At 42.8% G+C, this 21,033-nt stretch overlaps 1 protein-coding gene across 1 annotated transcript; it reads right to left on the bottom strand.

Moving 5' to 3' along the window:
- Positions 1 to 765: 765 nt before the first annotated feature.
- Positions 766 to 20,619, bottom strand: ankfy1 (ankyrin repeat and FYVE domain containing 1). Its single transcript, XM_083768846.1, has 25 exons — positions 20,554 to 20,619; positions 18,518 to 18,725; positions 17,692 to 17,810; positions 17,396 to 17,531; positions 17,113 to 17,236; positions 15,913 to 16,062; positions 15,628 to 15,793; positions 13,757 to 13,961; positions 13,466 to 13,534; positions 13,164 to 13,366; positions 12,959 to 13,056; positions 11,107 to 11,308; positions 10,182 to 10,280; positions 9,703 to 9,856; positions 8,379 to 8,547; positions 6,920 to 7,038; positions 6,403 to 6,559; positions 5,281 to 5,481; positions 5,009 to 5,185; positions 4,738 to 4,885; positions 3,238 to 3,328; positions 3,026 to 3,150; positions 2,739 to 2,885; positions 2,558 to 2,648; positions 766 to 2,341 (listed from the first exon to the last, which is right to left on the bottom strand). The coding sequence occupies exons 1-25, from the start codon at positions 20,561 to 20,563 to the stop codon at positions 2,209 to 2,211; spliced, it is 3,501 nt and encodes a 1,166-aa protein (XP_083624972.1). The 5' UTR covers positions 20,564 to 20,619; the 3' UTR covers positions 766 to 2,208.
- Positions 20,620 to 21,033: the final 414 nt, after the last annotated feature.

Genomic DNA, 21,033 nt, shown 5'->3' with positions numbered 1-21,033 from the left:
TATTTGACAAGGGCTCCTAGGCTAAAGTATTTTAGTATGTCCTAAAGAAGACTCATACAAAATTTGGCGCTTTTATCCGCAAGTGCACTATTCTAAAAAAAAGTGCACTAAAGCGTTATTCATAGTCTGATATTTTTGGTGGTGAGGTGACCACCGAACTACATGACATCACGTCACTGAGCCGCAGTGAAGAGCAAACCACTGCTCTCCACAGCCCTTCTGTTTTTACTCAGCACCACTCCATGTTATTACAGCTCCGGTGGTCACCTCACCACCAAAAATCCAGACTATGAATAGGCCTAAAGCCACCAGACTAATAGAACCGCAATAACCCCAGATTATGGAAAAATCGGGACCGTTGCCTCTCCCACCCTATACACAAACGCCATATACTGCCAGTCATATACAAGTGGTTGTCATTTGTAATGTGTCATTCACAATATTTTAATTTGTTTTGCTTCCAGTGGGGGAGTGAAGAGAGAAGGACGAGAGTCCATAGGTTGCCCTTCTCTCCTAGCTTCAACCATGCTCAATGTGTCTGTATTGAGGACCCATTGGAGGGAGAGCGAGTGCATTTCCCGGCAGCGGCAGGCCGATTGACAGCAAGAAACCCAACCTGCAGGAATATGACTCCTGTCTTGTTGTAGTTTAGTGTGGTGGCTAAACTAAAATCACAAGAATGTCAACATGCTTAGGTTTTTTAGAAGAGAAAAATCAAAACAGTATTATTCAATGAGGGTGCAATGAGGGCAAACGCTCTTATTTTGATGACCTTTATGTAAAGTTGTCTTCCCTTTCTCTAAAAGGATACACCAGGAAGAGACTGTCTAGATATCTGAGCATACAGATACAATACAATGTGCATAAAAGATTAAACAATGTGCATAAAAGATTAACAGAGGCAAGATTTAAGTTTGTCACAATGACAAGCACAAACTGCATTAAGTACAAAACAGTTGTAGTGGTCAAAAATATCACACATTTATCTGTACAATTTAACAATACCTAAAGTGGCCCCTCTACTTGGCCATCCATCCTCCTCACATTCTCCTAAATTATCAGAAATGTCATGTAATCTTGATAAAGTGCACCCGTTAGGTTTAGAAATCAAGAAGCATTAAAATGTGACAAGTCAAGAAAACTTGACTAGAGGCAATATCAGTAGGATCAGGTTTGCCAATCCCAACTAAGACCTCATGATAGGCCAGAAATGGAATGAATCCTTTGGTGACTGATATGGGGGAAATTACGTGATTATGACAACGGAAAGATATTCAGTTTACAAATCATAAAACATGCATAGGCATAATCATTTTATGCACCTTCATAATTAATTTGGGTTCTGCACAGTTCATAAGTTCAAATTCCTCTGTTATGGTAAGGCTTTCAGAGGTCAATTTTATAATTTACTTTTACAAGATTGATGTGTGTACTTGGTTGTTTCAACCATTAAATTGAGAATTGAATTGCTCAGTCAAATTATCTTAATTTAAAGCAACTAAAAAACGAATCTGCAAGTGCAACCAGAACCCATGTTGTCCCTTATTTGACCCAGTCTACACTGACAACTGAACAGAAGAAAAAATGGTTATGGTTAGAATGTCACAGGTGTCCCAGACTCCCAGTCCAGATCTTTGGAGTGGACCGTCTGGGCCACTTGGAGGTTTACAATGCTTTTTCATGTATATAGATATTTCCATTAACAGTGGCATAATGTTAGTGTGTAGGTCATGAATCTCCAAGGCTCCCAATGGTGAAATATCCATTTGGTTTTGACTACTACATATAGAGAACTGGGTGAACTTCTCTGTATGCTGAACAGTACATGGCTGAAGATGACCGTTAACAGCGCTTGTTTTGAGTGATATCTAGATTTTACCATGACAAGATCACTGAGCCTGTTAAGACATAGCATCTCCCCTCCGACACAGTTCAACCATCACCCAGCTGGAAAGCTTCTCTTCACAATACTTGGATGAAAAAATAATAATTTTGTTTTCTACATCAAAGCGTCCCTCTAGAACATTTTAATATTTTTTTTCATAAGACTGGAATAGTATAGAAGTTGTGGTCCAGAACTGTCCAGGGATCCCCTGTCAGTATTTCCTGCTACTGAAGTCCTTTTCTCCTGTCATGCCCAGCCAGCAGTACCCAGTTGGGGCGTGGCATGGCTAGCATGTGGGGGTAGATGACAGTCAGGCTGCTGCATTAGGATACCCCTCCCAAAGTTAGCACATCAAAGCAGATGTCACACACCCTCACTGGTTTGTTCAGGTCAAACTTGATGATGGGAATCTCCTTTATAGAGCACTTGTGGCACAGCAAGCGTCCACAGTGGCGACTGGAGAAAGAAGACAGTTGAAAATGTACCATATAGTTTGAATTACTTTCAACATAGTGTCCCTAAAAAAAAAGTTCACAATGAATCGCAATGCGCCGTTGTGAGATTATTGCTTATATGTAGATCCCCTATTTTCACCATGTGACACCATAGTACGTCAAAAGTATAAAATAGGCCCACAGTGTTAAGTACTACTGCATAAATCAAGTTACTAACCAATGATGTTTCCGTGTTGTGACTCCAAATTTAGCAGCACATTCATAGCAGTTGGATCCATCACACCATGGGGGTTCTTTGGACAGCATATCTAAACAAACAAATAGCACATAATTAATTATTATAGTCTTATCTAACCATACATGTATGATTAGGGTGAATGCAATAAAAAAAGGCTGACCAAGAAGGCGGAAGAGCAACTGCTTGGTTGCCACTTGGTAGTTGAAAATGTTGATGCCCTGATTATTGTTGACACCCAGGCGAGCCCCAGACCTCACGATGGCACGACACAGGTTAGCGTTTCCCTTCATATAGGCCAGCAGCAGAACTGGAGAAGGTGATAAGAGCACGTCTATTCTAACACGACAGCATCTTTCACTGAGGTCTACTCGTCCACTTTGACTAACAGAATTGAACCAATCTGACATAGTGGGCAGGCAGAGACTGATCCCAAAATGTGAAGTCTACCTGTGTTCCCTTCGTTATCTGGTTTGTCCAGGGGATATTCAGCCATGCACTCCAAGAACAACTCAAAGATGGCAGCTGCATTCTCTTTCCCATAATGCCCCAGGACGTGCATCGGTGATTGTCCCCTATGGAGACAATAACATTATAATTTGATACAATTTCTACAGAGGTTTGCATATCATGAGTGAAATGACAGTGAAGAGTAACAGTACCGAAGATTGAAGGCCTCAGCGTCGACGTTGGATTCTGTGAGAAGGGTTCGGACATTGTTAAGGCGAGCCTGCATCACAGCCAGGTGCAGAGCTGCGATGATGAAAAAGAGGAAAAGTAGTGACCATCAGTACATCACAGAACTGTCATTGGCTGCCAAACACGAGTTACACGAGTTTAGGTTTTTTGACTCTGGATGTACGCTGTACACACAACTGTGTGCCTAGCACCTGAGAATGGGTCCTGCAAATTTATTGGGTTTGTGTATTCTCCAAGCAGCATTTTACACAGTTCCTGACGTATAAAATAATAAAGTTCTAAGTGTAATATGTGTTGTTTTTGCCTTATTACTGCAGGAGAGTGCAATCATCCAATCCACCAAGCAACTCAAAACAAGAGTGAATACCAACATAAGAATATTGCAGGGTGTTTTAGTTAAAAAAAATGGGGCACTACCTACAGTCCTACACGTTGTTGGAGCACTACCCACACTGCTGCTCATTACACAAATGCCCCATCCTTATAACTGGAACTTTGTTTTAATTGACTAATCAGTTCTGATTCTGACTAATCAACAATAACTATAGACAAATCCACAGAGTGGTGCCCTGGGCGCGGCCATTACTGAGGTGTAATCCATGGAGCAGGTGCTCCATAGGCCAGGTGTGGCTAATCAGTGCTGCTGTGCTTAATGGTACACCTCAGTAATGGCCACACCCAGGCAACCCTCTGTGGATTTGTCTATAAAATACCAATTGGTATTATTTTGTGAGGAATTTATGTACAGGATGTGCTAATAGCACAGTATTTCTGTTTCATAAGAGTAGGCAAGTAAATGTATTTATAAAGTGCATAGTCACAGGTTTCTCAATACACTTTACAGAAGCTAATATAACAAAAATGTAACCAAACGTATTGTACAATAAAACTGTTACAACTATTGCTTTCTTTCTTGTACAGTCATAGTAGCTGTTATAAGCTCATAGTTTACATCTAATAAAGTGAAACTATATCAAAGTCTAAAGTTTCAACAGAGCTCTCCGATTGAATGAGGCAGTTTATTAACTAGTACAAGATGGAAAAATTGCCGTGAGTGCCGTCTACGGATTGCTTAATTATTGTTAACCAGGATCCTGTGATCTAGCATATGTGGTGGAATATATGAGCTGATGAGGTGTTAGGTAAGATGGAGCTAACCAATGTAGTGCGTTAATAAGTTAATCATCAGATCTGACCACAATAGGAATCAGTGCAGCAAGGATAGAATTGGCTTTATGTGCTCAAACGCCTTTGTTTCTGTGAGTGTAGCCTAGGAGACCCTGAGATTACTGTGAGTGTGATCAAGCTAACTGCAAGTTCTTACATGTAGGTATAGGATTATGTGCAGGTCAAATATGCACTAAGCCTAAAATATTGTTGAGACTGAAAACCAGACACTTTGGACTGGTCCTCATCACATCACAAGTAAAAACCAAAAGCTTGAACCAACAGCGGATTATTACCGTTATTGCCATTCTCATCTTCAGCAGCAAAGTCAACCCCATTCTCCAACAGTACAGAGCAAATAGTAGCCAAGTCCTGCTGGGCAGCCAAGTGTAGGGCTGTTTGCCTGTGTTTGGTCACTTCGTTCACTTTGGCCCCTGCAAGCAGCTGGAAGTGCAGAACATGTATAACATGCATAAATAAAAATTTACACAAATGTACCAGAGTCCCAGTACAACAGCAAGTACAGCAAATACAGTCACTAAGCATGAATAAAGCTGTTCCGTTTACCAGATTGCGGACAATGATCTCAGAGCCCGCCTGGACAGCCAGGTGAAGTGGAGTGAGTTTGGCCGAATCCTGCACCCTGGAGTTGACGTTGGCCTGGACGCTGATGAGGAATAGGACACTCTCAATGTCTGAGTTCTGCACGGCAACGTGGAGGAAATTACGCCCTTTGTTGTCCACCTGAACAGAGATGAATCTAAGATCAGTTAGGTTCATACCAGGGGGGGGAGTGTGTGTGTGTGTGTGTGTGCGCGCGCGCGCAAGCACAACTGTACCTGCTCAGCAGCCCCAGGCTCTCTCTTAAGGATTGCCTCAGCAGCCTTGTTGTTCTTGTGGGTCATGGCGCAGGCAAACGGGGTCATGCCCTGGCGGTCACGCATGTTCAGACGTATCTCCGGATGGGAAATAAGCAGCTGGATAATGACACTGTGCTGGTTGCTAATGGCAATGTGGATAGGAGCTCGGCCCTCTGCATCCTGGGGAATGTAACCAGAGCAAGATCAGACAAAGAAAGAACAAACCTCATTTTTGGTGTAGGATGAATTGGGCCAGACCGATCCTATGGGGAATGGAGGATGCTTTCACAATTAGATTTTTCATAAATAATCATCAGTAGGGGCGTAAAGATATACACTATAACAAAGTATATCGATATGTAAACAGCAAATATCATATCGTATTGTTTTGCAATGGAAATAATCTGTATCGAATTGTTTTGCAATGTAAATCATCGATTGAATAAGTACTTGTGCATTGGATTTATCAATTTTAAGAAAAAGATGGGATTAATTACTTTTCCATTCCATAGCTACAATTGGTCTATCGAAAAATGTGTGTATTATGTGTTCATGTCAAGGCGTGGGTTTGTGTTCAAATACAATCAATTTGCCAGAGAATCACTGCGTTTACTTATTTATATCCATAATAATAAATCTTTCTTTTCCAAGTTTCCTTCCCTTTCCTACCACCCTTATATACTCCATACTATATGGAGCTGACCTGTTCTGACATTCCATATGTTGATCTGACCTCATCAAACCCTGGCCTGTACACTCAAGACATGCTCCTTATATGGCCAGTACAGAATTCATTCCATGTTGATCTGATCCCCCATGCCAAAGCGCCAGCGCTTGCCCAAGGGTGAGGTCGCTTCTCGCCCTCAGGCATCTTACTGGTGATAATAATGATTATGATTATTATTATAAGACGTCAGAGCGTTTTTTATTTAATAGTCTCCACCCTTGGAATGCGGTTGGGTAGATCACGTCTTCCACCCCTGAATGAACTCGTCCATGATGTGTGATGTGCAACAGCTCCTAAACTACATGCTTTGGTGACAGGCCATCTACAAGGCAAAGAGTACATTGCAATATCAGGAAAACACAACTGAGACGGACCTGTGCGTTGACATTGGCCCCAAACTCCAGAAGGCACTGCACCACGTCGTCCAACCCCCAGCTACCCGCCAGGTGGAGGGGGGACTGTCCATCCCGAGCTTCTTCATCCCCCTCCCCATTAGGACCTGGCCTCCTGGGGCTATTCACATCACAGCCACTGCACACATGGACAGATGAAGGATAGACGGAATGTTAGACTGATCATACTGACAGCAAGCATATCCTCACCGCTGTTAAAGTCAACCAGAGTCAGTCAAAAAAGAATTACTGGAATGAAATTAAATACCATGCTAGTGTATAGTCACTTGTATTATTGGATCAAGTGTTGACTGTGCCTGTATGAGGCTTTGCCTCTGAAACTGGCTAAATTCCAGTCATTCGAATTGGTTAAAATAACATTTTCTCCCTGCTTGCAATAGAAAATGTATGCCATTGGTAGGATATAATAAAGGACATAGGTAAATAATGTAAAGTGCCCATCTACAGCCATATGTTTGCAAGTGCTGTGTAGCCAGACCTGCGGACGAGGAAGCAGGCTGAGGTCTCATTGTTCTCATCTATGGCCCTGTGCAGAAGGCTCTGCAGGCAGCCTGAAGGACCAGGGCCCCAACAAGTGGCATCACAGCCATGGCGCACCTAGCAGGGAAAATGCAGGAAATGTGGACAAAGAAAATACATCAAACCAATTTCATACAAGTACAATTGTGTAAAGTTTAAAAAGAAATCTGGTATCACAGGATTGGAAGCAACCAAGAATGCACACATCTTTTATACCCTAACTGGCAGGTTAAAACAAAAGCCACCAGATTAGCATTTGAATGCCTGAACTGTGCGAACGTAAACAAGGACAAGCAACGTCCACCCCCCCCCACCCACCCACCCCCGGACAGTTAGGCCTCACTCACACGTCAGACACATGTTGGGAGTGTCATGGCCGCCCCAATGCATTTCCAATGGAAGTCACATGGTTTGATACAACATTTTCGACTTCAAGCTGATGTATGTATGTTGTATGTGTTTCGACTGCTCCCCTCCCCCTCATACAACACGTGTCTCTTCAAACCACGTGACTCCCATTGGAAATTAATTGAGAGCTTGCAACAGTCAACAAGTCTCATGCATCAGCTATACAACATTCTGTTGTGACAGTGTGAGTGAAGCCTTAGGCTTAGCTGATGCATGAGACTTGTTGACTGATGCAAGCTCGCAATTCATTTCCAATGGGAGTCACATGGTTTGACAACATTTTTGTTGTATGAGGGGGGCAGTTGAAACACAGCCGAAAGCTGTTCAACAAAAATGTGTCAAATCATGAGACTTCCATTGGAAATGCATTGGGGCGGCCATGACACTTACCCTTTGTTTACATCTACCATGCAACATTGTTGTATGCTAGATGTATAGGTGTGAGTGAAGCCTTAGGAGTCAGGACAAAAGAGTTGTTGCAAATTCTTCATGGGGGCTCGAGCCCCGCAGCGATGACGTCACCGTTTCCAAACTTTCCACATACTGCCTACCGTGAGTAGGCAACTAGGAAATGCGGAAGTGAAATTACTGCTGCAGAAGCGAAACCATCGTGTAACTGATGGCCGGTTAAGACGGATATGAGGTTAGGGGAATTACGTGGCCGGTTGAGTCTGAGGTTAGGGTTATGGTTAGATTTAGCCGTTACGGTTAGTAATAGTCAAACAACACGACCAACATGTGGAAATGTCCATACTGGCTGCATTGAATGGTGTTGATAACGACATTAAATACGGAGATACAGTTGTGATCAAAAGTTTACATACGTTTGTAAAGGACATACGGAGATACTGTAACATCCGAAACCGCGCCCATGGCTGTCATTTAATAACTGTGGCATGTGTACGGCAAAACACACCACTATGAACAATGCAAATACCTAATAAGAATAAATAACATCTACTTTCATCTCATGGTTCCATCATATTTGGTTTGGCATGGGTGTGTCTCACCAGTGTAGAGGCAATGTCTTCCAAGCCATTTTCCAGGGCCAGCCAGAGAGGGTGGTCACCTTTCTCGTCCACAACAGACATGTCTGCTCCTCGTGTGCAGATGGCATCCACTACTAGGGGAAGCTGGTTACTGATGGCTAGCTGTAGGGGTGTCTGGCTTTCTTGAGTCCTTGAAATAGGAGAAAAATGCATTAAAAAAGGTAAGGGAACGATCCCGATCACTGATTGTTTTACTCATGATCAGTCGATACCGATCTTGTCTGTAAGGGGAAGATTTCCAAAATGATGTCAAAACCCACGTCAAAACTGTTCCTGTGTGGGGAGGAAGGGGAGAATGTTTAGGGTGGCCTGTCACAAAGGTGCAAAATGATATTATACTATATATGTGATTGACTTTTATACCACTAAAATGGTATAAGACGGTTTCTTCAGATAGGGTAAATTGCCGGTCACCGATCGAGTCATTTGGAGTGAATATCGGCCGATCACAGATTGGTGGCCAATTGATCAGAGCATCTCTAATTAAAGGGAAACTTTGCAGATTTTTTACCTACATTCCGATGACAATCATCATCGGTGTACCTTTCTGCAATTTACGCAGGCATAATACACAGAAGGGTATTTTTGGCCACATTAGTTATATGATCATCTCTTCAAATCAGCTCAGGAGTGGCTCCCAGTGGAGCGTCCGTCTTGGAATCTGAAGGTTCCAGGTTCGATTCCCAGCTCCTCCTGGCTACATGACGAAGTGTCCTTGAGCAAGACACTGGACCCCTAACTGCTCCCGATGGGTAGGTTGGTGCCTTGCATGGTTTCCTCTTCCATAAGTGTGTGAATGTGTGTGTGAATGGTTGAATGTAAAGTACATGGTAAAGTGCTTTTGAGAATGAATTAAATACTTTCCTTCAATACAGATTGTATGAGTATTCTCAAATTGCTTACAGCTTTGCCAGAAATGAACCTAGAGCTGAGACACCCTCCATACTATGACACATTGTCCTCATCATTTTAGAAAATAAATAAGCACCCAGCATGAAATTGGCCAAAGGGTGTCTGTATGTAGATCAAAGGCCATGTGGTGGTTACCTAGATCAGTAAGCATGGAAAGTTGATATTTTTACCTAAGCGTTGGTCATGTTACTCATGGTAATCTGCCCATTAGATGTTCTTTATGAGATAAATGTGTCTGCAAGTAGAAAGTTTGGCTTAAGTGTAGCCCTAGGTAGGGGAAAGGTCATTAGTGGTGGACGGACCAACATTGACAAACATAAAACTAGCCACTTTTCTATCCACTGAAGCATAACATGACAGTGACTGATCTTACCGAACATTGATGTCAGCCTGATGCTCCAACAGGAACAGGGCACTCTTGCTGTCCTGTCTTTGGATGGCCATGTGTAACAGGGTTTGGCCATTTGACATGGTGTCATTGATGGAAGCCCCTGAGCCCAACAGCTGAGCCGCTATGGTGTGCATACCTGACAGGGACAGATATTGTATTCATTTAATAACACATAATCGTAATCAAACACTTTCAAAACAAGTGTCATTCAAGAAGAAACATCTTAGCACTCTATTAACCACATGAACTGTATCAAGCTCATAACACATTCCTCTCCTAACATGTGTAATTCATAAGTCTGAGTTCAGTAAATAAGACCACAATTCAAGATTCAATAATCTATTTGCCATGTCAACAAGTGATAGGAATTTGTCTTGGTTCATACTCAACATATACAGACAACCATAGATACACTCACAATCACATGTGAATGACCACAGGTCTAACTGTGTGTACCGTACCTGTCCAAAGGGCCAATCCCAGTACTGTCTGGTCCATGGAGTCTTTGAGACTGAAATCTGGGATGATTTGAAAGTTGTTCGTGGCATGAAGTGCATTGGCTGCGAAGGAAAGAAATACAATTAGTGCATCCACATTGGACTGTTATATACTTACAAAGTGCAATTGTATTATCTGCATGCATACATCTGTATAGTAATATCTCATATGTATTGACCATTTAGAAATATATTAATAATATTGCAGGTGGCCCAGGCCGTAGCGTAACGGTCTGGGCACCGGACTGGTGATCCAGTCGCGGTGTGCCGCGGGTTCGACTCCCGGACCCGACACGGCCTTTACCGCATGTCATCCCCCCATCTCTCTCCCGTTTCCTGTCAGCCTACTATCTGTCCCTTACTAAATCAATAAAAGGCGTAAGCCGCAAAAAAAATATCTTAAAAATAAAATAAAATTGCAGGTATTTCACATGACATGTCCCATTACAGCATATCGAATACAGTACACATCCGATACCGTGGCGTTTACACTGCTCACACCAGGTCTGATCCTACATATCTTTTGTGTTCAGATTTGTTTGTCTTGTGAGATTAGTTTTTTCCCCCCAGAAAACTAGAAGGGTCTCTTTCTATCACTGACCTTATCCTGTGTCAGTCCTTCAATGGAAATTGTTAAAATAACTTAAATGTGATATACAAATAAAAGGTGACTTGACTCGAGTCATTTTGTTTTTGTTACTATGCTTTGATATATACTAGACTGGCATATTCATGCAAGTTGGGAACTTTCCTTCAAATTACTCTTACCTTTCAAATTCATTGTTAACAATACTTAACCAATTAACAGATTCCAATTAGACTCCTCTCAATTATATCCGGCATTCTGCGATATTGCTGTAGAATTTCTAAAACTGCCCTCTCTGCTGACCTTTCTGCTCCAGGATGACAGAGACCACATCTGAATGGTTGTGAGAGATGGCCATGTGGAGGGGGCTCTGCAGCGCCACCCCATGGGCATCTTCAGACAAGGCCTTCTGGGTCTGAAGGTTGGGGTTGGCCCCCTGCTGGAGGAGCTCAGCAGTCAGACTTGCCAGGCCAGAGCGACATGCTGTATGGAGAGGTGTCTCGCCCTGAATCATAGAGGGAGGGGGGGAAAGCGTAATAAATAACATTTGTGATTTCATAGCCATTTTAAGTCCTGTGATATGCCAGAACTCAATTAATTATTGGGCGAGTACACACGCAGCGCTACAAGTTTAAATGCAGGCGAGGTCAGTCTGCCAACCGGGCGCGGAGAGAACTGATCTCTGGCTGTGTATTTGGAATACATGAAATGTGTGTAAGATCGCAGACATTCTAGGGCTAACTCACTGTATACTTGACATTACAGTGACCTGACCATTTTATAATATGGGTTGTTAAGATTTTTAAGGAAGCCATTCATGTAAGAAAGTCAACTTGCAGAGACGGGGCCTGAATTTAACTTTTTGAAATGGGGAAGAAAACACTAGGCAGAGAAAAAACATTTAAGAGTAAGCAGGAATAGCAGATCTACTGGCAACAGCAGAGTTTAGCTATTTTTGCTATGTTGTTCACCTACGTATAATGACATGCCCAAAATAGGGACAACAGGTTGACATTGGTGAAAGAATGTATGGATACAAATAAGAAAATGTGTCTATAATATATGTCACATGTGCATTGAGATGCATTCAGCGCATTCATTCTAATAATCTGATGAATCTGAAACGTTCAAAGTGGTAGAAATATGATATACAATATAAATGCAATATACAATATAAATGCAATATATCACTAGAAACAACATTTCTAAGAAATTGTACTGTGTGCCTGCAGCTCGCCAAGTCTGTGCAACCTTGTGTTCGGGAGGCGGTTGGAGTTGGTTGCAGTTGGAGTTTGGAAGATGTTCGAACGTCGTTCCCATATTTTGGTGTGAAGGAATTTTCCAAACTTCCCACGTTAGTTAGTAGTCTAGAATAAGGCATTCTAATGACATACAGCAAGCTTTGGTCCCATTGTGTACAAGTCTGCATCCGAGCAGACTTGAGAAAGAGCGTCCCTCCGCAAAATACACAGACAAAACAAAATAATACTAGACTACTAACGTGGGAAAGTTTGGAAAATTCGTAATTTGTAAACTGCTTCATGAATCGGGCCCTAGATCTAAACGGGATCAGCAGCCTGAAAAGCAACTCCATCCCAACCCAGTGTACCATTATAAATAAACACTCAAGCCCACAGTACCACCATACAAGGCTTGTGAAAATAGTAACTAGTAGTGATAAACATTCGGCCGATAATTGCTAAAAATGCATTTTCGGCCTATTCGGTTTCGGCCCGAATAGGCAGAAAATATATCACCGAATAGTGTATGCAATTAATGCATTCAAAAGAGCTGAATAAATGTTTTATGGACCCATAATAGTGATTATTATTTAAGTTAAGTTTTGCCATATTTTGCCATAAATCAGGTAGCTTTGAGGTACGGCCATGACAGCAATGGTAGGAAAAAAAGATGTATAATATTAATTTTATTCGGTTTTCGGAATTTCCCTTTCGGTGCATCCCTAGTAACTAGTTACTTTTGGAAAATAGTAACATATTAGTAATATTATTACTCAAAATGTAAAGTAATTATATTACTAGTTACTTAAACCTTGTTAAAAGGTCAATTGCCTTCAGTCAGTTAGAAAAGTATTCCGTATAGACGGCCGGTTGTAATCGTTTTTACAGGGAAACATGTGACTTCCAGCACTCACCAATTTGTTGACATGGTTGACCTTTGCCCCGTGAGTAGCTAAGAAGAGAGCGGCCGCCTCATTGCCTGCCACTGCTGCTCTCTGCAGGAGGCAGTTTTCTGGAGGGCGTGAGGAGGAAGAATGAAAGAGAGGAGTGAACATGTGATAAAGGTGGAGCCAAGCTGCTATTAAATGGATGCAACAATCTGAGTGTCTTTAACAGTACCTGTGGTAATGTCAGGCGCATCTGGGTTGCTGCCCCTCTGGATTAGCTGAGCTGCGAAGCTGTTCTCATCAAACGAGGTGCCATTCTCCACTGGCGCCTCATCCTCAAACGGGTTTACAGAGTTGTCTGCAGAGACTGTGATGTACTGTAGGGCCAGCCACAGGGCCGTGCTCCCCTCGTGGTCCTTAAGCTCCAGGTCAAGCCTGACAGGCGAGTGCAAGATAACCATGGGTTATTACCAGATTTATGTTGTGTTGTTAGGAAGGCCATGGGAAATTGAGGGTTTCTTAAACATGACTCACTGTTTGCACTGTAGGAGTTGGCTGAACACGGGCTCATTCCCTGATGCCACAGCTTCGTGCAAAGGGGTTCTACATATGAGGAAAGAGAATTACGTAATATTACAATAAACTGCTGGCAACAATGTTAGACCTGCTCTCTAATGCATCAAACTGGTTGCTTAAAATGTTCACTGCGTCATTCATTTATTTTTTATTTTCAAGGCTTAGTTTGAAGGCTTGAATAAGACTGGTACAAATGAAACCAAACTAAATAACAGAAAACAAAACTAGTGGCCCCCTCTGGACACACACCTCCCCTTGCTGTTCTGACTGTTGGGGTTGGCTCCAGTCTTGAGCAGGGCCTCTGCAATCTGGGCCATCCCACTCATGACCTCCGCAGTGTGTTTCTTGGGGCTGAACGAGCAGACCAGATGCAGGGGGGTCTCCACTGCCCCCACCGTGGCTGCATTCACCTGGGCAGAGTGGCGGATCAGGAAGGTAGAGGCAAACTCATCACCTGGACGGGGCGGGAGAACAACGTGAACATCAGACTTTCACTCAAACCTTTAAGGTTCCCAATTTCCATCAGGTTGTATGAAATATTGTGTAGAAGGAGAATAAAATCTGCACTCTCAGTAATAAGTGTCTTGTTTAATAATGATAGAGGATCCTCAGCAGCAGTCAAACCAAACAGATGCAGTCCAGTGTGCACAAATCTTGAAATGCATCCGTTTGGTTTTACTGCTGCTGCAGATCCTCTGTGATTATTAAACAAGACTCCTAAGACTATTACTGAGAGTGCAGATATTTTCTGAATCTGCATATCCCTGAACTCTCACAGACTGTCCTTGAGTCAAGTGAGCCTTTAGCTTGAAGTGAGTTGAATATTTGCAAAGTGAACACTTGTTTCAGATCCTTTCAAAAAGTGTTCTGCTCCATTAGTTCCAACAGAAGCGCAACAAGATGACATAAGAATTAAGAAACCGGTCAAGAGTCAATTATATTCTAGGCATGTCATACCGTAATGCCCTGAGCAATCGTGTCTGCCCCTGAGCCTTTGTCATAGATCTGTGCCGCTCATATTTACAGACAGGCAGCCGGCAAGTGGCAAGTGAGCTATTCCAGTGCAAGCGGTGCAGGGGAGACGTCCCACAATCAGATGCAGCTGAGCAAGAGGGGCTTGTAGTGGACGGGGAGACGTAAGCGGTGGTGGACAGTTTCTGCTACCTAGGGGACATGCTCAGCGCTGATGGGGTGGACCTAGCAGTGACCACAAGGGTGAGAAGTGGATGGAAGAAGTTCAGGGAACTCATGCCATTTCTAACATCCAAGGCCCCATACTCTGCCTGAAGTTGCATGACGTATGGAAGTGAGACATGGGCTCTGAGGGTGGAGCATGAAGAGAAGCTTAACAGAGCAGAGATGAGGATGATCAGATGGATGTGCGGTGTGTCATTAAGGGAGAGAAAGACCAGTGCAGAGCTGAGACAGAGGACAGGAGTGGAGGCCATAGTGGATGTGGTGAGGAGAGGCAGACTGCGATGGTACGGACACATAGTAAGGAAGGAAGGGAACGATTGGGTGAAGAAAGAAATGTCGATTAATTTAAGAGGGGACAAGACCCAGTGGACGGCCTAAGAAGACCTGGCAGATGACCGTGTTGGCTGACATGAAAGTGCTCGGCATCGACCATGAGGTGGCCATGGACAGTTCCGGGTGGAAGAAAGCCATATCAAGAAACCAGTCCAACCCAGCGGTGCCTGGAAAGCAGGCTTTAAACCGATGATGATGACAGGCACAGAGCAACAACAACATGCCGTCAGTGTGGATGGACACTGTTCAGCGTGAGCTGTTGAATTGCCTGGCTGCCACCTTCTGTTTTTGTACTTGTTTTATGTTTGAGGGTTTTTGGGCCATAAACTATAGTTCTTATACAAGGTAAAAAAATATTTGTAACGGCAAGTCGGACAAAAACAAATACAGAATATGAATCAGCCAAGAATATTCTAATGGGTGCATTTCTACATTTTAGGCAAATATTCGGCTGCATAACAGAGTAATATATTAACTTAAAAAGGAGGGTATCAAGTACAAACACCTGAGGGACCCCGATCACGGAAGTAAAAGGTTTTCATTCCAAAACCTTTTAAAGTTTTTTTCTATACTTTCACCCTCAACCATACCTCGTTGGATGGCTTTATGCAGGAGGCTCCATCCACTCTGGTCTACCATATCCACATCCGTTTTGTTATTCACCAGTGTGGTAGCAATGCTCTCCAGTTTGCGAGAGAGTGCCAAGTCTAATGCCAGGTCCCCGTTGTTGTCTAGTTCGTTCAGCTTGTCTGGCAACTGAAATAAATCAGAAGAGAATGTGATTCAAGAAAATCATCAATAGCTGAATTTGACTTAACCCCGTGCCCATCATAGAGGGACAACTTCAGATATTTACAACCATCTTGATAACTGACCTGTGAATCCATCTCCATGAGGTAAAGAAATACTACATCCTCCCTCTCCACTTTGATGGCTTTGTGGAGCGGATACTCCGTTTTGGACTTGATCATCTTGTAGAGGAGCTGGGCACTCATGGTGCTGAAGTCTTCTTTCCTCAGGTCATCCTGGTAGGAAAGATGGGAGGAAAGTAATTTCAACTGGCAGTACAGTAGAAAAAATACTTTACTTTGAAACTAGCACCAGAAACCGAAAGATTCCAGGGACCCAAAAACAAATGACTTCAAGGTGAGAAACCAGATGCACCTGTGCAATGGTTCTCAAAGTGAAGTATGGGGGCCCCCAGGGGTACTTGAGGGGGTTACAGCCAGGTGGTACCCAGGAAAAACATAATTTAATGTCACAAAATGTCCCTTATGGTGTTCCCTGGCAGTGGCTGGCACAATCCATTTCCTTGACTGAAACAGAAAACTCCTGTTGCAGAAATGACCCTTTTCTATATTGCAGTTTAGACTGCTCCTGAGAATGACTATTACAAGACTAACTGAATAGATTACGGAAAGTAGTTTCAGTCTACATAGTGAAAAGTCAGTCAGTCATTAAAGATCTTAAAGTACAATGGAAATGGGTTATGTTTTTGACGGGGAGAGAAAGATCTGACATTGCCTTTCATACAATTACTTACTTGACTTATGCCTATCGCTCCTTTTCATGGAGCATAGGCTGTCGACTACATACTGTGGCTCTGGTCAAAACTCAATTTATAATAGATATACAGTAGATAATGAGATGAGATACATCACTCACACAGTTGTGAAAGTGAGGGCAGACGCACAACAAATTAAAGCAGCAACTTCAAAATTTCACCTCATGCCTTGTGCACAAAAGAACATCGTGAAGGTACTATATACAGTATATATTATCAAACTCAGAAGATCATATTTCTTTCACTTCACTGTCCAGAAAATCACTTATAATCATAGAAGAAATTAAACATAGTGTCTATTATTAGCACCCCTACACACACACACACACACACACACACACACACACACACACACACACACACACACACACACACACACACACACACACACACACACACACACACACACACACACACACACACACACACACACACACACACACACACACACACACACACACACACACACACACACACACACACACACACACAGTAAAGAAAAGTGCCTCACCCAGTGACTAGCTATGATTTCACCACAGTAGTTCATCAGTGTGGTGGCATCGAGCTCCTCAGCCGTTTGATAGAAGCGAATACAGTTCCTAACATTAACGGACGACATCACACCCTTCTCGCACCTGCCCCAAAGGAGAGACAATTTATTTGCACCGCCCAATTACTTGCAAAATCAATCTGTAAAATAAAGGCATGGTGCTATAATAGCACAATTGCTGCTGCGGAAATCAGCAAGACTGTAAACTATACTTCTCAGTAGAAGCCGACTACGATTAGCTTACCGCTCTCTGAGCAGATGTAGTTGGAAGCGGTTGGCCAGCTTCATCAGGTCAATAAGAAAGGCATCTTCCCCACTAAGCTCCAAGTCGTCAGTGTATGCCCAGTGCAACATCGCCACGGCAACTTCTGGCTTGGCATCTGGACAACCATCGGATGATAGAAGTTCAAAAGGAGAGTGCTCAGCTATTGTCATGCTAAAAATCAACCAACCAACAATGAATTGTATGTGGAATAAACACTGGCCGTAAAATGTGTTACTGGCTACTTAACACAGTGCTGTTAGAGCTGGACTGCTCACCTGTTAGGTCCAGTTCTGAGGTGGCGGCCAGGTTAGCCAGGCTCCAAACATCACTGCGAGCAGCCAACACAAACTTATGGGCACTGAACTCCTCCCCTGCAACTTTTACCTTCAGATCACTGCAAAAAAGTGGCCACAATATCACTGCAACGTGCAACCAGTAATATTTTAATATTTGATATAGTGAAACAATGCATATGATATAAAATTTAGATTAAAGTTTATTGATCCCTGCAGGAATATTCAGATGCTATACATGTCATTGTGTAAAGTGAACAAATGAAAAGAAGCTATCTTAAACATGACAATTCCATAAACAGAAATGCAGCTACAATGTGTCATCACAAATAATCCAACAATTTCAGATTCAGATTTCTCAGTCACAGTAGACAAGCTGCCACTTGATAAATGCTGTTTTGTTTGGAAGGGAAGGGATACTGTACTGTAGGACAGGGTACAGTTGCACATATTACCTGTGTCACAACAAGGCCAAACCACACCAATACAACTAGTTGCACCTCCTTGCAACAAAACAGTTTTAATGTCAACCGTACCAATGCAACTATTGGAAAAATGCAAATAGTTGCATGGCAAATCATTGGTGTGGTGTGGACTGTGGAGTGGGCTTTAAGGGTAAACAATCCATAGGCCTATTGTGGAAAAACAAGTAGTGGTGTGTTGCACTGAGATTATAATGTAGACCTTTTGACTCATGTCAAATACAAATGTAAATGTTACATGAAAATGTCATCTGAATGAAAGCTTCACGGTTGTACCTGTCCTTGTATTGAAACCAATTGGCTACCATAATGATCATCTCCCTCACCTGTACTGTTCCTGCTGATAGAGGTCGGCCACGATGTTCAGCAGTCGGCTGATGAAAGTGTCTCCAGCAGCAGGGTTGGAGGAACCTTGGCTGGAGGCTTGAGCGGTCAGCACTGCACAGCGTCTTTCTGTGTCGGCCAGCTTCTGCTGCATCTTCACATACTCTTGCCTAAGCAGGGCCAGGTGCTTCTGAAGCTTGGCCACCTCCTCTGTCCCAGGTTATGGCACAGGAGCACAGGAAAGGATGAGACAGAGGACACGGTGAGAAGAAACCAGGTTAGCGGAGAACTATTTATGTTGCTGCACTTATTTAGGCCTGCATTGTTTTTGCAGCAAGGCTAATACATCAATGTAGACTACTAGACTTATCAGTTATTTATAGCCAATGCAGTGATACAATTGTACAAGTCAAAAACCTGCTTTGGGACAATGTTTATTTTACCATACAATATCACTCCTAAGATTATTCATTTAATGTGTCTGTAACTTGTCGATAGACAGCAAAAATGATGAGCAACAATGAGGGATGAGTAGTGGCAGTGATTTGCACCCACAAGAATTTAAATGTGCATTGTATTTACTATTTGCCAATGCCAGCCTAGCCACCAAGATGTTTTGTCTACTCTATTCTATTATGTGACCTCTTGTCTGCACAACACTTCAGGGTCACTTCAGCAGCAGCTGTCCAGAAACTTTAATTTCTCTATATGATCCTATGACAGAACTTTGTTCGAAAGCTGTCTGAAACAGAATACAATGAGGGTGGTTGTTTTTGAGTCATTTCATTTGTAGAAATGACTTCATTTCCTTTAGATTTTCTGCAGAGCGGAGGGTTACAAGTGTGATTCATGTTTAAGCCTGGATTGCACAGAATGTCACTGGGGCCCACTTCGCTTCCTTAGTTCCTTCCATTTCAAACAGAGAAGTTTTACTGGGGGCAGAATGCTGAGGAGGCACATTATTTCGCCTTCCCTCGTAAACTGTTGCTGGCATCATTAGTGGTCATGAGGCGCAGAGTGGGAGTTTCTCAACACCACCTGACCACCCCAACACAGGAAGGGTTCTGTGCTGCACCAAGAGCTTAGGGCCAAAATTATTAGCACTAGTACTAGAACAACTTTGACAAACACCATTTTACATGCTCTTGCAGAACAGTATTTAATACATGCCTATATAATGCAAAGTTGCATTTGATTTATTTGGGGGGAGCCAATTCAGGCGATTATTAATCAAGTCTTGGTACTTGAGGAAACTCCACCCCAAATTGTCACGTTACTCATGAAATGTATAGCGTAGCACCGTAGCCTACTGTACTGGGCAGTTGAAATCAACAAGTCCAAAGAAAAGCACAATTTAATTTCAAATTAAATATTGCTCTATTCCCATAGCCATAGTATTAGCTCTTGGTGGTTGGACTATTTTGCTTTTGTGCATATTTTTATCTGAACAGGCACACAGCGTGCCTTGAGATCCTATGGCAGCATAGCACTCTATATTGATGTGGAGATGATCATGACTCCTGACACGGAGTGACACCTGCCCAGTGGACACTGTCCTCCTGTTCTCTAATATTAACCAAATAGATTGGAAAAAATTGTAATGCAGCACACGGTTATTAGGTTATGTTGACAGTCATAACCGCAGGACAGTACTACTGTAGCTAGAATGAGTAAGCTTCAAAGCAGTTAACATTCCACTACCTGGTCAAATCATCGCAAACATTAAATGTCAATTTGTACAAGTTAAAGTAATAGTCGTCCATTGCCAAGCTAAACTAAAACTCATCACCACAGTCGAAACTGAACCACCTATGTCATGACTTGCTTGACCACCTCCTCCGAATAGTAAATAAAATTGCGCTAGCAGCAACATCTACGCTAGCAAGCAAGCAAGATCAGTTTGCCGAGAAGTGACGCCATGCATGATTTAAGGCATTAGGTCAAAACAGACATCAATATCAGTTAAATACGCATAGCACAAAGGAAGGGGAGTAGGCTATACCATTAATTTGTAAAAAGAAAAAATTCTATCTCATACCTTCCGCCATGTTTCTCAGTGCTGCTGCTCAGCTCAGCTCAGCTCTGTCCGTGGCCTCGTCGCTCTGTATCGCGATATGACGATGGAACAGAGAAACAGCCCATCTGGTCCATGTGCAGCATTGATCGTTGTAGGCATAGACATAATGGTTGTAGGTACTAGGAGGGGGGCCGGGGGGGACTCGTGTATTATTTTGTGTAAAAAATAAAATAAATAAATAAATAGAATAAAAATAAATAAAGCTTTATAAATGTAATAAGTCAAGTAAGTCATGCCTGATCTAGGCATAGGATAGGAGGCCTTTGCTATGGTTCAAGGGCCTCCACCCTCAGGGGGGCCTCCGAGCTCCGACTGACCGCCAGGCGTCATTCAACCCCCCGCCATCCTTGCTCACTCGCTGCCTTGCTCTCACCCACGATGTTAAAGTTACTAACCTAGGTCTGTTAATAACTGTAACATAATACATATTGCATGTGTCTA

The sequence above is a fragment of the Protomyctophum parallelum genome, assembly GCF_964188405.1.
Source record: "Protomyctophum parallelum genome assembly, chromosome: 1".
NCBI classification, from domain to species: domain Eukaryota; kingdom Metazoa; phylum Chordata; class Actinopteri; order Myctophiformes; family Myctophidae; genus Protomyctophum; species Protomyctophum parallelum.
Note: the sequence above shows the minus strand (reverse complement) of the source record. Positions and strands in the feature narration are given on the sequence as shown.